Source organism: Taudactylus pleione, unplaced genomic scaffold, assembly GCF_031769625.1.
Source record: "Taudactylus pleione unplaced genomic scaffold, aTauple2 ptg000121l, whole genome shotgun sequence".
NCBI lineage: Eukaryota > Metazoa > Chordata > Amphibia > Anura > Myobatrachidae > Taudactylus > Taudactylus pleione.
In genome coordinates, this window is record NW_028284523.1 from 14,234,634 (window position 1) to 14,252,103 (window position 17,470).

The following is a 17,470-nucleotide window of genomic DNA, read 5'->3' on the forward strand; positions in this document are numbered from 1 at the left end:
GGTAAATTCCCGAATTTATTTTTAAGAAAAAACTCCCGATTCTAATCATTCCTACTCATGTTTAAAAATGGACAGACATGGGTCAAACACCATTCTTAGTAAATTTACCCCTAAGTGTAGGTTGTGTTAACGCACATGTACAGTATTTTTGTTAGTCTTAATTTACCTTTGAAATAATAATCTTACATTATAGCAGAATGTTTCCAGTATAGTTTGTATTTAAACTAGACGTTGCTTCTTACAGAATGACAAGAATATCTCTAGGACAATCCGTCTCCAGAATTTCTGGGTTCTCTCACAACCCACAGAACTGGTGATGTACTTATAGGGATTTGCACTGAGCTGTAAGCCTCAGTAATATGCAGCTGTAAATTCCTTCAATACTAAAATATTTTACTAAGGTGTCCTCCCCCCATGCAGAGCTAAAGCTAGTATCTCTTACAGCCTTTGATAAAAAACAGAGGGATGGGGTGTTGTACGTTATGTTGACATTCAAAAACAGAGGGAACATAAATTATAGATGGAGGGTAGTACATTATGTTGACATGGTTGTAATATTGACATGAATCACATTGACTGCTCCTAATGTCGACATTTACATTTACATATCAACAATGTTTTTTTTTGCATCATTTTCTCCCTAATGGAAACCAAAACCCGATGTTGATAGTCTGTCAATGTCAAAATTTTGCATGTGTCAACACTAATGATCTTGATATTATAACGACACTGATATCATTAATTGTGAATGTTGACATTATGATTGGAGACACTCTGAGTGCTTACTGATTGATTTATGGACTTGAAGGATTTTTCTTTGACTAGAAACATACCAGAGCTGGACCTAATCTGACTTTAGGTGGGATATCATCTATGTCTATGTTTAGAGTAGGGATGTGTGCCGACCCCCGTGTTTTGGTTTTGGATCTGGATTTGGTTTTGGTTCAAGTGTTTTGGTTTTGGATCTGGATTTTATTTAAATATAAAATAGATAAAAAGTTTTAAAAACAGCTAAAATCATGTAATTCATGCAATCCAAAACCTGAAATTCTGATTTAAAATCCGAATTCCGAACCGCAAAAAGATCAGAACCACGACCCGGCTTTACCCGTTCTCCTCAGGAGATTAGAACTGCTATTCGGATTTACCCGGATTCACAAAATTCGGGTGGATTCGGATTTTTGGAGAACCGAACCGCACATCTCTAGTTTAGAGCACACTCTTATGATGTTTATATTGCCCTGGTCCCCGCAAATAGGACCCAAACATTATGCAAGAAGTACTTACAGTATACTCTATATCATTAGAGACTTCCCACTCACTAGACTGGACTTTGAGCCATTATATCTAACAGTCATAAGTGCCAAATGTAGTTTAATACAATGCTGCTTCACTGATAATTTGAAATCACTGGTTTGGCTGAAAACCATAGTTATTGCATCTTTTTGTTTAATGGTTTTTCATATTATCCCAGATGATTGGCACGCCTAAGACCACCTTGCCAGGATGCCAGAACCAAACAGCCAGATAGAAGATGCCCACTTTCCCTTAGCAACGCACGTCATCTCCAGGAAGTGTATGAAACAATCGGTAACATCGAGTAACATCGGACCACTTGTGGCTGACCATGCACTACCACAAGTACTGCGAGTGTTGCTGTGTGTAATTCAGCCATGTATGCTGACGCTGCGTCTTTATTATGCACGCCCCTGGAACGGCATTCAGACGCACAGACACGCCTGCGTTCGCACCACCACATCCCCATTTCTATCGACCACAACCTGTCACGACCCACAAATGACACGTCCTGTCGCTCATGCTTGCGGTGCATCTGTGTACAGGGGGTGACCGCTTCACGATCGCATGGACTAGTTTGCGCACTCGTGCTCCGTCTTATATGCATGCGCAGATTGCAAACTTCAGCAGGCTACGTGCGAACGCAGCCTAGTGAATGGGTCTGAATCAGGCCCTCTGTCCTTCGCAAGTTGTAAGCAACGGCTATGTCTTTTTCCACAACCACATCTGCGTGTTATGCTATTGTCATGGCCAATTAAATCTAAACTGAGATGCCCAGTTGCAGCATCTTGAGACAGTGCTTTTCCATCATGTAGCATCTTTAGACGCAACATCGGAGATTGCACCAGTCCTATAGCAGGTGCAGTTTCTCTGAGTATGGCGTCCTGTGTGAGCGGCTGCGTGTCTCTGGACGCAGCTGCTTTCAGTGGCACACTGCATTAACTTAGCCACCCCACTGTTACCTACCAGGAATGCCCACTAAAATCCACTGACTCTGCATTCATTTCTGAACTGGTCTCTTAGCAGTATTAATCTGGATGCATGTGCTGTCCGTGCACAGACTTACAACATCGGCCAACTGTACGTGGCACTGATGTCCAACTCTGAATCAGACCCTAAAAGACAAGTCCTTTAACATCTTGCTGCACAAGTTGGACACCTAGAAGTTTAAAATGGTAAAAGACTCACTAAATTCCATATGTAAAAAGCCCTAAACCCTCCTTGTGCTTAGTCCTGTACCATATGTATATTGGGCAAACTACTGACATGGGAACTCTGAGTGCTAAACTATCTTCATGTTTTTAGTTTCATTAAAACATTTAAATTGCATTTTTGAAATCTTCCCACACCATCCTCCAAAGTCTAAGCGTTTCATTCAGAGGGAATTAATTGAGGACATTGAGATCACTCGTTCAAGGTCTCCAGGAAGTAACCCATGTAAATCTCTTCTATCTCTTCCTTTAGCATGCAGATGTGTACAGTAAAGATGAAACACGTTTGGCTTGTGAACTAGCAACTGATTACTTTTTTTCTCTGAGCTTCTCCCCTCCCTTTGGGCTTTCTCCGTCCTTGGACTCTCTCCATTCGCCTTTCCAATCGGCAAGCTTGCTGCCTATCATCAGGTTCTGTCCTTCAGGATAACTATAAAGATAGGGACACTGCAATGTGCACAGCCTCTCCAGCAAGGAAGGCCGGACTGCACATCCCCTAAAACTATGCTTCCTGCAACACTCAAACTGTGCTGTGGAATCTCCCACCAGCATCTCCGGAAACTGACTGGTACGGTAAAATCAAAGTCTCTTAGCAGAAGCATAACATTTTTTTTAAATGCTTTTTTGACATTTTAGATTATTTTTGTTATTGTACTTTCTGTGCTAACAGCTATCTCAGTTTAAGACTTACAAGGCAAAAATAATATTATTATATTTTTTTTACAATGTGATAACACTTGGTTTTAAATATGTTTTGTTTAGGTATTTCATAAAAATATATTACTTTTTTTGGAGAATAATGATACAGCTAAAGTTATTTAGAATAATTAGTAACTCACATTTCATTAATATAGTCATATGAAGGAAGTTTTTTCAGTGAGTTTGTTATTGTAAATCAGGCTAAGCAACATGTATATTCCCAGCAGCTGGAGAACCACAAGTACCAGCATGCCCAGAAGCTGGAATGAAATGTAGGTACTTGAGGTTCTGCACGGATTATTACAAAGTTTATTAGCAGCAGCTTGAAATGCAGGTCATTGCAGTTAGTTTCTCTGCTATTGAACTATTACTCTCTGCACAAGCTGCCGACTAAAGACTGTAAAGTCACAAGTTCCTTGTACTTGCTGTAACTCATGTCTTTCAAGATCATAGGCCAAATTTAAAAGGATGAGAGTTTAGACAATATGAGAGTTTTCTCACACTTTTTAAACTTGTACTAGAGTCTGGGAACATGCAAAGTCGCATGTTTTTCAGACTCAAAAAACTCTCGCAAATTAAACTCTCATCCAGAAGTTTTCCCAATTTGAAGATACAACTCGACCAATGTAATAGTGTGAGAGTTTACTACTAAACGCTTACCCTATTACATTTGGCCCTATATGTCTAAAGAGATGGTTGTACCATTGAACTGTACAAAATTTTGTCAGAACTCATATAGGCATAATGCATATTAATTGATCTTAATTGTCAAATGGTAATATCTTGATATACTAAATATTTACATTTTCCCCAAATATTTCACTAGTGAGATCTCTGGGAAAATCAAAGTTTAAACATGACTTGTATACTTGTATTTGCAGCCATTGTGCTTAGCCATCAGTTTAATTTCTCTGCATAAGTAACTAAAGGGGAGGTATCAAACCTTCTAAAGAGGGCAAGTGAAATCATTGTTTATCATTGCAACCTATCAGCTTCTACTTATCATTTAGCAAGTATATTCTGTAAAAATAAACATACACATGCATAAGTAACAATTTTTGAGAAGAGAAAAGTCATAGTGACATGTAAACCGTTTTCTCTATTTACTTTAATGATACACTGAGGGCGAATATTGTCACTTCAGAATATTGTGGTTTTCTAGTCAAAACCATGGTGTCCCCTCTGTAACTCTGCCCTTTTGTGGTAAGAAGGGAAATACATTTCAACAGGTACAGTATGGTGGAATAAATTAATGTTATGAAGTCCCATCACCCTAGTCAGTACCATGGACAGGGACTTGAAAGACAGGTTAATTATGTTACAGCTGACATTTTTTCAATGCCATGTAACCATATGTCAATCTTATCATTTGGCATTTCTTTACCTTTCCAGCAATTCCTAGTTTGCTACCACCTCTATGGTCTAGTATTATTATTATTATTAGTATTATTTTATATTTTGGAGAAAAATATAGCACTTTAGGTTGGAAAATGGAAAAAATAAAAATAACAAGGGGTCTTTATATATGAATTACAGGTTCTTACTAGCACAGCATGTGTCATTTTTTTTGCCAACAATATTTTTTTTATAATACTCTTTAACTAAAGAACTTATTTTCTTTTTAATGAGGGCTTTTCAATGTAATATAATTTATTTGTAGGTTTACAACGTCCTGCTGTTGATGCTTTTGGAAAAGAGATGTCAAATTTTATATTAAAAAAGACTCACAAATGCTTCCCGAATATTCCACATTCTCTGCAGAGAATCTTATGTATGAAATTAGGTAAGTCACTCCAAATAGCATTAAATGAATAGTCTTTAATGATTGTGTTTTATATGTCTTAAACGGTAACATTTATAGGAACCTAGGGGTAAATTTACTAATGTGAGAGTTTTTAGAAGAGAGTTTTAAAAGTGATGTTGCCCATAGCAACCAATCAGATTCTACTTAACATTTAACTAGCACCTTCTAGAAGATAATAGCTAGCATCTGATTGGTTGCTATGGGCAACATCACTTTTAAAACTCTCTTCTAAAAACTCTCACTTTAGTAAATTTACCCCCTAGTAACCAACATAAAAGTATTGTATGCTGAATAAAATTGAATAGTACATTATAGTAAAATAAAAGCAGTGGTGGGCAATCTGACATACTTCAAGGGCCACATTTTCTATATATGGACACAGAATTGTGCATGTTTCTCCAGCAGAATTTAGCCTTATGTGTTCTGCCCAGTACTCCCATTATCAAATCGTTTTCTCCTAGAATTATGCTGCTATTTTATCCCCAGAAATCTCCCTTATTTGATGTCAGTCATATTATAGAACAGAATGTAGCACTGGTGGAACAATTCCTTCCTGACCAGAAAAATTACAATATAATACATTCCATGCCCAGAGGCATATTTATCGGTCAGGCCACCCCTAAGAACAACAATACTGTGCACCCACCCTTCCCCTCTGTCCTCAGGCTCAGTGGTCACAGCAGTTAAGCATAACTGCATAGCCGCCCAACTGCAGTGACAAGCGGCTCTGCATACACCACATGATAGTGTCACTATAGTCTCAGGCTCTACCCTCGTCATGATAACCAGAGCCAGCTGATTCAGAAGCTGAAGCCTCCCGGAAGACAATGAGGCAGATAGCACCAACCTCTCCTGCGCCTCCTGCAAGCAAATCGACGCCAGTGACCCCCCTCACCCCACTGATGCTGCATGTAAAAATGATCAGCAGCTCTGATGCAGGGGGTGCCTACAGTGCTTCCCCAGCAGGTGGCACCCCTAGGCACATGCCTCACTTCCCTAGTGGGAAATCATCTACTGGACTTAACCCTTAATGTACTCTACTAAGTTATATCTTTCTTGTAAAAAAGGAATCAAATGCATTTTTATATTTTGTTAGTGAATTTGTCATCCCCACCTTATGTGATTTAACAGCCTTGCTACCATTACAGTAAAGCACCCCTCCTGTATAATATTCACTTGGAATGGATTGCCCTTTTCCTCTGTAAGGATCTTAGTACAAATGTCTGTTAGACAAATCTTTCAATTAACCTCTGATGTATGTATAGACATTAAGCCATGTGTTTACACCAAAGTAAACAAACCTAGCTTTTTAACCTAACTTTATAATTTTAACGATTTTATTAGATACTATGGGGCATATGTATCAAAGCGTGATGTGAGATAAAATTGTGAGATATATATCACCAACCAATAAGCTCCTAAGGGATGCAGTTGGGAAGCCGGCTGACATTATACCGACAGCCGGCTTCCCGACTGTCATATCCCTGCGAGGCTAAAATGCCCGGTGTCTAGATGTAGACGCCACTCATTTCACCGATGCCGGGAGACCGGCGCCCGGCATTCCGATTGAAGGGATGCCGGGCACCGCGAGCGGACAGCCGCGCGCGGGGGGGTTTAGGTTTAGCGCACCCGGGGGGGACTTAGGGCTAGGCACCCCCCTGGGAGGGTTAGGTTAGGGGGAGTGAGGGTTAGGGTTAGGCACCCCCCGGTGGGACTTAGGGTTAGACACCCCCCCGGGGGACTTAGGTTTAGGCAGCGGGGAAGGGGGGGGTTAGGGTTAGGCACTTGCAGGGGGGATTAGGGTTAGGCACTTGGGGGGGAAGTTAGGGTTATGCACCCCTAAGGAGGGTTAGGGATGGCGGTATTTCTTACCGATTCCGCTCCTAACTATCATTTTTTAAACACAGCCTGCAAAATGTAAGTTAAGTTAGAAGCTGATTGGTTAATCATATACTGTATATCTCACAAATTTATCTCACATCAACCTTTGATACATATGCCCCATAATGAGATATCCTCTTCTTACTGTAACTCTCTCAAGTTCTCATATGTCCTTTCTACAGTGCCCAAAACCATATGCAAGAAGTACTGTAGTAATATTAGATTTGCAGCCAATGTCTAGCACTTCGAGTCCATTAGTAGTCTTTTTCCATGTCAGTGTTACGCAATTGTCTTACATTTATCATGTAAGAGGCATAACTATTACTACAGGCTAGATGAACGTCCTACAGTACATTAATTTATATACAATTACCTGTGTTTTATAGGAATTAGTACAGTTCCTGACCTTACAGAGACTGCAATGCTTTCCAGCAGAGAAATGTTTTATGTTACTCAAGCTGAGGACACATTTCATATAGCACTGGCAATGCTCCAACAGGAAGGCTGGCAGGCTGAAATACACCAGGTAAGTGTACAGGAAATGAACACCTTATTGATGCACTATAACCCCTGTAATACTATGTTTACTGGACTGTAGTAGTATAATCTCCCCGGATAAAATAGGGACTTGGAGATGGTCTTCCACAAACTGCATATTATAATATTATCAATGGTAATACATATAGGGCAGAATACAGCAATGACAGACATGTGGTCAAACCCCCAAAAATGCAGTTTTTAGGGATTTGGATGCAGTGGGTAATGCCATCTCAAGATGGTGTTGCACAATAGAAGCCTATGGTTTCTATTCTCAATGCACAGAAGGACGCCAGAGAGACTTCTGGGCCATAGACCTGAGAGTCCCTTAGCTCTCTCGGTAAGAGCTGTCTTTTGTGTTTTCCTTCATGCCTGCCGACGTAATTAACACTGGCATGCATGCAAAGAGTGATGGGATGCATTGCATGCAAATTTTGATGCGGCATGCATCCTGCCCATAATACTACACAGGGCATGCAATCTTAGGGTATTATGAGGTATTGAAGTTAGAAAATGTTCTTTTATAGCAGGTTTAGTTTACAAATAATATAGTTGGTTAGTATACTGTAGGGGAGAGTTATCAAACCTTGGAGAGAGATAAAGTGGAGAGAAAGAAAGTACCATCCAATCAGCTTCTAACTATCATTTTACAGGCTGCGTTTGAAAATGACAGTTAGTAGCTGATTGGTTGGTGTCCCTCTCCAAGCATTGATAATTCTACCCAGTAAGGTCACATCACCAGAATAGCCCACAGACACGCATACCATTAATACAATGATCATTATTTTCTGCAGAAGAATGGTGACTGGATTCTTAGCAAAACATTCCCGAAAATAGGAAAAGTATTTCGTGCGGAAGCCATAATAGACTCATCCCCTGAACACATCTACACTCAGCTCTTTGAAAAACTGGATCAAATGGATCAATGGAACCCGAGCATCAGTAAAGTGCAGGTAATAAGGTAATAATTCTTCTGCTTTGCCACCAGGAGGAGAGTGTACTCCATTCTGAATTAATGAGACCACAAAACCCGAATTGTGAACCCTCTGTATCTGTGGATTAATAAACCAATTGCAGTAAAAAGTTGTTGCAGTTAAATTTTTACCTAGGCACAATGGAGGCTGCCATTTTGTGGGAGGGAGCAAAAATTATTGAAAATATAAACTACAAATTCACTAGGAACCACTGACATCAGTAAAAGTTTGAATCTGAGCAGGGCCCTATCTAAATGGAGTATGCATGTTTTCCAAGTGCTTGCACGTGTTTCATCTGGATAATCTATTTTCTGCAATTGGGCCTGATTCATTACCAATCGCAACTGCGAATTCGCATGCAATTGGCTGATTGTTACGTTCTGCACAGGGGCGTTTCTAGAGAGGACACAGGCCCCCTCCTCTCTGTCCGGCGGCTGGCAGCGCACTGAGCTGTGCACGGCCAGCACCGGAGTTATAGACTCTGGGCACTAGAGTGCACCCAGATTCTATAGAGTATGCACAGGTCACCGGGAAAATGGCTGCGGTGGCCATTTTCCCTGTACTGCGCATGCGCAAAACGACAGGAAAATGGCTGCGGTGGTTATTTTCCAGTTGTCTTTAGAGCGCCGGACCCCTGCTCTGATGTGGGACTCCGGAGACGTAAGTATGCTATGGGTGCAGGGTGTGCCATGCGGGGTCCCCCTGCACCCACTATAGATACGCCCCTGGTTCTGCGTATGCACAAACCGGCCATTGTGATCAGGACTGGGACCGCAGTGACTACGCAGACCCATAGCAGAGTGATTGACAGGAAGTGCCATTTGTGGGAGGTGACGGGGGTGGTGGTTGGTGAAACGCAGGCGTGCCAGTGCGTTTGAACGCTGTTGCAGGGACATGCATAAATTATCCACTGCGATGCCTTACAAAGCCAGAGCACTTATAGCGTGTGATGAAGTTATCAATTTCTGAGTAAGGTCACACCTTGTGCAAGTGTGTGTGAGGCTGCAATGGTCCTCGATTGTACCAATGGTTTCGCAGTCTTGCTAGACATTACGGATGTGTGTAAGGCAGTGGTTCCCAAACTTTTTTGAATCATGGCACCCTAGAGTATCACCATTGTTTTCATGGCACCCCTAAGTTTAAGTTTGTTATTGAGAGATTCAGAAGTAGTACAGTGAAGTAAACTGTGCTTACCTGTCATCCTTAGGGTCAGTTATGTGGTGGTGAACAGGTTTGTGCTTCTGTTTGTCCACATATTTACATTACATTGACCATAAATAATTTGATTTGATTTGTTGCTGGACCACCAGGGTGCCACGGCACACAGTTTGGGAACCACTGGTGTAAGGTAAAGTGGGCATGTTAATGTTATGCAACAGCATATCGATCGCAAAGGATTAGCATGCTATCACAGTTGAACTGCGTGCGTAATCACTATTGCAATCACAGTTGCGATCGGTAGTGATCAGGCCCAATGTTCAGAAATTGGTTACTGGTAAAAGTGGACCCTGGTGCTTGTTTGAGGCGTAGGGAATTAAGCTTGTTTGACAATGCAGCTATAATTATGTTACCCTGCATAAGTACAACTGGAAGAAACAAAATACATCCAAGAAAATATATAAGGTGACATCCAACTTTGGCACTTTGAAGGTGTCAGAAAATTCAAGCCTTTTTGTGGTAGGTAAAGTTTGAGCAGCTGCAAAGCCAATACATTCTATATACTCCTGTAGCTAATATAAATACTCTGCACCCATAAAAGTAAACTACATGGTGTGCCCCCAAACCACTACTCCCCTTGAATAATGAAAACATTTTCAAATACTCAGACTATATAATTAATAAGCAAACTCCTATGAAAACCAAGAATAAAAGTGAAAATTTACAAAAGTAATTGTACTGTATAATATTTTAATAAAAGCATCTTTGCAGGGTCTGTACTTTGTGTTTCATAGATGACCCTTAGGGGCCTATTTATCAAATAATAATTGCAGGATATTCCCAAAAAAACACCAATTTTTGGGGGTTACCTGCAAATATTAAGGCTCCCTCCATTTCTGACAGCAACCGCAGCCCCCTAGGTTTCTAAGGAAGCAGCTGTGTTGCCAGATTTACCAAGCTCAGGAATGCGTTGGACTTATTCTGTAGTAGTTTATGGGCTACTAACTCGCAAAATTTTCCCCTTCCCCAGTGACACATGTGCCAGCTGACTGCCGCGCATGGGACCAGAACTAGGAAGAAGTCTGATAGCATTATATTATCATACCACTTCCAGCTCTTCCCTAGGATGGGCTCTTTTCGGTGCCCATCTCCTGGCAAGAGGATTTTAGTCAATTTGTTTGAAGATATTCATCTTTACTTTGCAAATTTGGGCAAAAAAAATCACATAGTTATTAAAAATGCAGAGTGTGATAAATGTGCCCCTTACTGAGCCAATAATGTATTGCTTCCTAAGAAATTCATGGGCTGCATCAACTGATTCAGCCCTCAAAATGGCTGCCTCAACTCTGCATACAATACCTGTGCTTTTCAACTGTTTATTGAAGATATGATCACTGCATTGAAGTCAACGACTTGCATGTGCTTATAAGTGTAAGTAACACCCTGATCGTTCTAATTCCAACAGATCCTTCAGAGAATTGGAAGAAATACTCTACTGACTAGAGAAGTGACTGCACAGATTCCTTTAAATATAGTGAGCCAGAGAGACTTTGTCAGTGTACGACATTGCTGCAGGAAAGGATCATCTTTATATCTTATTGGAACTGCAACCCGTTCTCAGTTAATGCCCCCACAAAAAGGAATAATAAGGTACACAACTTTCTTCCAGACTGGTGATATTTGGAATTCCCAAAACTTGCTGAGTTATATCCATTCAGTATACAAATTGTAAAAGTGTAAGAACTACACTATAGTTTTGATTTACTACAAACCACATTTCAAATGCGAATTGTAGTGTAATAATTCACCTAAATTCACATTGTGAATTTAGGAATTATCACGAGAAGGTATCAACATACTCAAGCAGGGACAGAGCTTGCAAAAAATCCCTGTCCCTGTGAATCATCATTGCACAATTCTCATTGTATTTCATAGTATTTTGCAACAAATACAGTGAGCGTGCCTCCGTACATTCGCTGACAGCGGCAAGTGCTACCCCACCCCCTCTCCTCCGGTCAGCAGGCCTACGAGCTCCTTTGATCCTGTTCAAACTGAGAAGCCGGTTAAAGCACAGCTGACTGGGGTCACAGTGCAGGAGCCCCGGTGACCGGCTGACTGGAGGAGAGAGCTCATTGATCACTGATCAGTGGACCCCTGGCTGTAGGTAAGTGTTTGAGGTTTTTTTTTTCACTATTTTTGTTTTTACAGTGATCAGCTTGTGGTCTGTTTAGACCACAAAGCTGATCACAAGGGGCTGGCTCCTGGCACTGCTCTGCCTGTCAGAGCGGAGCAGGAGTTGGGGAACTGGGGGGAACCCTGCTTAACGCCGCTCTGTATTCCTTTTAATAATTGACAATTTTAGTGCCTGGTGAAACTAGTGTTTAACAGCATTTTAAAACTCACTTACTATTGATTTGATTTGGAGACAGCCGACAACAAACTGTCACAAAACTAATATGCAAAAACCTAAATGGTAACAGCTGCTGTCTAGAGCTTCTTGTACAACTCAGTACATGGAAGTCAAAAATTCATCAGCTGCTGCTGTTCTTCTGAGTTCACAGATTAGAGCACATATGTGATTCGAAATTGTGAGCAAGTCAAGATTTGAGGTGGTTCATGGTTTTGTGCCACTTTGGTTTTACAAAGAATTACTTATTTAATTTCTAAGCTATATTATGTTGTTGTTTTCTGGACACATAGGTATTTGGCAAAATATTTAAATAGATAACATTTGATCTCATGTCCATTTTCTATGGAAAAAGAAATGAAATCACAGAAAAATATACTTTGCCATAATTCTCCTATGGCTCCATTACATAGTTAAAGTAACCTGGGAAGAATACCCTGAAGTGTATTAGTTTAGATATCTCAAATACAGAGATTACAAATAAGTGGTATTTTTAATCAAGGTCAGAAATGGGGTTTGTTTGTTGTATTTGTTACTGTAATTTACCATCATGGTCTGGAGTTGGGGGCCCAGTATGTTAGCTTCCCTATGTAAAAGGTGTTAAGCTCACTATACACATGCTGATTAAAATTGACAGTTTAGTTAGTCCTTTTGTCATATTATTTCTATTGTGTGGTGTTACTAGTAATATGTATGTCTTTATTTTGTCTAATGTGATATTTTGTTGTTTTATTATTTACCTGCATGTAGTGATTTTGTTATTGGCTTCCCTGTTTGAGTCTGGTTTTGAGTCTATTTCAGAACCAGCAGTCAACAATGGGTATCGATTTTGGATTGCCACAGCCTTTGTGTGTGTACTGTAGTTATTTTAAATTTGTCTGGGCATGGTGGCGCTTATTGTTCCACAAATGCTGGCATGCTGAGGCAGGCTACCTAGAACTTGTAGTCCATCTGTACACACAATATTATTATCTACTTTATCAGTGATACTTCCGCCACCAGGGAATTAAGATGCAGGGAATAGCTTTCAGCCCAGGGCTAGCTGTTCCTCGGGAGGGGGGAACCCATTTTATTTGGGGTCCCTACCTCTGGTTAATGTTATGGCAGGGGAGGCCCCATGCTGTGTCTCCCTGCTATTTCATTATCCCCATTATCCACACAGCTGGTTCAGCTGGTTGTTGGCTATTGGAAAATAGGGGGAACCCCACATCACTTTTCCCCCAATTTATACCAACCCAACCTGAGAGTTCTGAGGCTGGTTAATGATTGGGGATAGGGGGGGAGTGGCATGAATATTTTTACATTTCAACCCTAATGAAGCCTGCACAGATCATAGTGATCTGTGCCTGTCTTCCAAATTTGTGCAGGCCTAATGTTTGGGTGGGTTTGCCATTGTTTTATGGATAGGTTTTGGTCAATTTTAAAACCAACCATTAGTAAATCTACGGATCATATTCTGATGTATGTGAATTAATCAATTATTGTTCCAATGTTCTAAAGTCAGGTATTTGGTCAGTTTTTCAATGATTTTGCCTTTAGTAAATGGTCAGTTTCAAAACCAACCAAAAATCAGACCAAAACCCACCTCTAGTAGATATACCCCACAGAATCATATAAGAATGAGGAGAGCTTAGTACTATGACACCAAAACCTGTAGTTCTGCCAAATTGTCAATATCTTCTGCAGTATCTACCTAGCCTCTTTTGTGCTTTTTACATACAGTGAAGTACGTTAACATGTTACAATCTTTCTGCAGAGCTGAATCCGGTCTCACCTGCATTGTTCTCAGCCCCCTTGATGGCGACAGTAAAAAAACTCAATTCACCTGGCTTCTGAGCTTGGACTTTAAGGCAAGTTTATGCATGTATATGTAGAAAGCTAATAATTCTAGAATAAGGTAATATGACAGAAAAACTAGGGGTGTAGGATTGTAATGCTACATTTCTGATACACTGTAGGTAGGCTCAGAGCCGTAACTAGACTTTTTGGTGTCGTGTGCCAGAGAGAGCATTGCTCCCCCCCCACAATTTTTAAATAAGGGCATAGTGGATAGTGCACCTGAAAAAGGGCCATGGCCTCACGGAGAAGGGCCAGGGAAGGGTGTAGTAGGTATTACCGCCGGCCGCATGTGGCGGTAATACCGACAGCGGCAGCCTGACAAGGGTGAAGATCCCGATCGTCCCTAAGGTAAGTATTGCTAACCTAATTCCCCCCCTAACCCTAACCCTCCCTTAGGGGTGCCTAAGCCTAACCTCCCCCCAAGTGTCTAACCCTAATCCCCCCCCCTCTAAGTGCCTAAACCTAACCCCCCTTCCCCGCTGCCTTAACCTAAGTCCCCCCGGGGGGAGTTTCGCAACCCTAAACTCCCCCCGGGATGCCTAACCCTAACCCCCCTTCCCTTAGCCTAATCCTAACCCTCCCCAGGGGTGCCTAACCCTAAGTCCCCCCGGGAGCCCTAAACCTAACCCTCTCCCCCCGTGGCTGTCCGCACCCGGCGCCCTGCTTACCCTCGTTCGGTACGCCGGGCGTCGGTCTTCCGGCATATGGTTAATGACAGGCGTCAAGTTTTCAACACCTGTCGTTAGTACCACACCGGCATATAGACCATCGGCTTCCAGACTACATCCCCCAGGGAAGAGTTAAAGAGATAGGGGAGGCCAGGAGATACTGGGGATAAAAGAAAAGGAAGCTACAAGTGAGAATGATAATTAATAGGAAGATTTACAGGCCCAAACAGTGCCCCCTGCCCTGTGGTGCCCTTAGCCATGGTACTGGTTGCACTACCCTAGTTACGGCCCTGGGTAGGCTATTGTTCTCTGTTATTAGTCATTTCTTACTCCTAGGGCAGTATCTTTAATAGGCTTCAATTTATCACTTTCCAGCGCTTAGTACATCTGCCCGTGTGAAAAATAATATATAATATATAGTTTGGTAAAGAGTATGTGCCATGTAATTGCACCATTAATGTTTTTAAACTCAGGAATATATTTTTCAAGCAGTGAAAAGCGTGGAGAAGTTGCCCATAGCAAGCAACCAATTAGCTTCTACCTTACTGCACTTGATAAATGCTATTTCAAAGCTGATTGGTTGCTATGGGCAACTTCTCCATTGGTCCACTTGTCCACGCTTTTCACTGCTTGATTCATAAACTCCTCAGGTAGCTAGATAAATTCTTATATAAAGTTTTGAAAATGCTGTAGTGGCTTTCCAACTTTACTTTCTTAGTAGAGCATACTTACCTACCCTCCCGATTTGGTCGGGAGCCTCCCGAAAATCGGGTGCCGCTCCCGGCCCCCTGGAAAGGTAGGTCTCCCGGTCCCTGGCGATCCATCTGGCTCGCCGCCGCTCCCCCCACAAATACAGTATTATCCCCGTCAGCGGGGGGCCCGATGACGCGATTCGCGTCATCATGGCCCCGCCCCTTGCTTCACACTGCCATTTATCTTGGCATTGTGAAGAGGGGATGGGGCCGCGATGATGCGATCGCGTTGTCACGCCCATGCCCCGCCCCCATTGACTAGTCATAGTCCGGGTCATGCCCCCTTCTGATGGGACACGCCCCTGCTGAGGATGCCCGACAGCTCCCTCTCGGAAGGAGGGAGCTACAAGTCAGCAACTCTGTAGTAGAGATGATTGATAATGTTGAACTGGTTGAAAATGTGATGATGGAATGTCACCAGCTTCAAACTATGAACATGCTTGCAGTATGTAAGGGTCAATAGATCCCAATTCAAATTTGAGATTTGCATTTAAAGTTTGCATTACAATTGGTGATTTTAAATAACTTTAATTGAAAACACTATTTAAGTGGTTACTGTGTTCAAAGTTCATAATTTGCTATTCCGATTGAAAGTTGGCGATTACAAATCATTAACATGTAAAAATGTAGGGCTCTATTTACTAAGCTGTGTTAGGAAATTAAGTTTATGGTGATAAGGTACCAGCCAATCAGCTCCTAACTGCCATGTCAGAGGCTATGTTTGAAAAATGGCAGTTGGGAGCTGATTGGCTGGTATCACTGTTCACTTTATCTCCTAAAACAGTTTAGTAAATAGACCCCTATAGCTGGAATGTGATCATGCTGCCACGACCATGTGCATTTTGGCCGAAACAGCATAGTCTGTGGTTAAACCAGCTCCAACATGGTCAAACCTGTTACATTTTCTTAAGTTTAGTCTGTTTTAATCTAAAATTCAAGGCATTCCAGCTAATTCTCAAGTTTTTATTCCTGTTTCGCAAACCATTTTATACATCTCTACTTCCAGGTGATGCAAACACACGGTACAAAAATACCATGTGATTGTGTTCATGGCAAATAAAGAATGGACAGCAATGTGACCACACCCCACGTCATGGTATCAGCATCCTTACAGCAGCTAGGTGCTTCAAGAAGACTTACCTGTGTTCTTGTAAAGGTGCGTCTGCGTACACACTAGACGATTGGCTCCATGAGCAACATTGTCTAGTGTGTCCCCGGCGGGGTGTGCTCAGTGTCGTTAACGACACTGAGCACAAACACTGAACGATATAATGAACAATATCGTTCAGTGCCGGGCTCCCTCCCTCATTCCCGAACATGCAACAACCTGACAATATCATCAGGTTGGCCTGCACGTTCGGGCGATGTACAACAAAGACCAGCGACCAGCGGGAGCGCGCATCGCTGGTCGTTATTGTTGATCGTTTTTGCGCACAAACTGAACGATATTTTGGAAGACTGAACGATAATGTTATCGTTCCGTCGTCCAAAATATCACCCAGTGTGTACGCACTTTAAGTCTTCTGGTCGTTATAGGAGAATCCGCAATCATGGTTTTATGCGCATTTAACAGCTTCAATTTAAAAACAAAAGTCTTGTGACTGTGATTTTCTAATATAAGGCAAATTACATATTCATTTTAGATGTCTTTTAAAATGTCAATTTTTTTCCCCATAATTTCATAAAATACATAGTAAAGAGAAACCAGTTAATAATCTTGCATTTTATTCTAATAGGGTTGGATACCCCAGTCTGTTACAGAGCAAGCACTGGCACAATCACAAGATGATTTTATCACACATCTGAGGAGACACCTATCTTCAGCAGAGAAGATCTGATGTACCATTACACTCTTTCTGTGTTGTTTTTAATACTGAGTTTGTGTGTACAGTATATACGAGGGCTGGTTGAAAGTAATGAGACTGATTTTTATTATTCAAAATCAAATTACTCCACAGGATTTGAACATTTTTCTTTTTCAAAGTAGTGTCCTTCACATTTAACACATTTTTGCAGCGTTTTAACAACGATTCAAAGATGTGCAGTTAACTGTTTTGTGACATCACTTTTAGTGTTGCAGATATGGCATTTTTCACTTCATTATCTTTTACCCAGAAATCACAGGGTGCTAAGTATGGGCTATATGGAGAGGGTTCCAGTGCTGTCACATTAATTTCAGTCAGTGCTGCCAATGCAACAGCAGCAACATGTGGTTGGGAATTGTCTTGGAGCAAAAACCACTGT

At 41.5% G+C, this 17,470-nt stretch overlaps 1 protein-coding gene across 1 annotated transcript; it reads left to right on the forward strand.

The window, feature by feature from the left end:
- The first annotated feature begins 3,011 nt into the window (after window positions 1-3,011).
- LOC148524181 (steroidogenic acute regulatory protein, mitochondrial-like) lies at window positions 3,012-17,064 on the forward strand. Its single transcript, XM_088472234.1, has 7 exons — window positions 3,012-3,075; window positions 4,867-4,989; window positions 7,278-7,417; window positions 8,223-8,381; window positions 11,026-11,210; window positions 13,724-13,817; window positions 16,963-17,064. Exons 1-7 carry the CDS (start codon window positions 3,012-3,014, stop codon window positions 17,062-17,064), a joined length of 867 nt encoding a protein of 288 aa, XP_088328360.1.
- The last annotated feature ends 406 nt before the right edge of the window (window positions 17,065-17,470 follow it).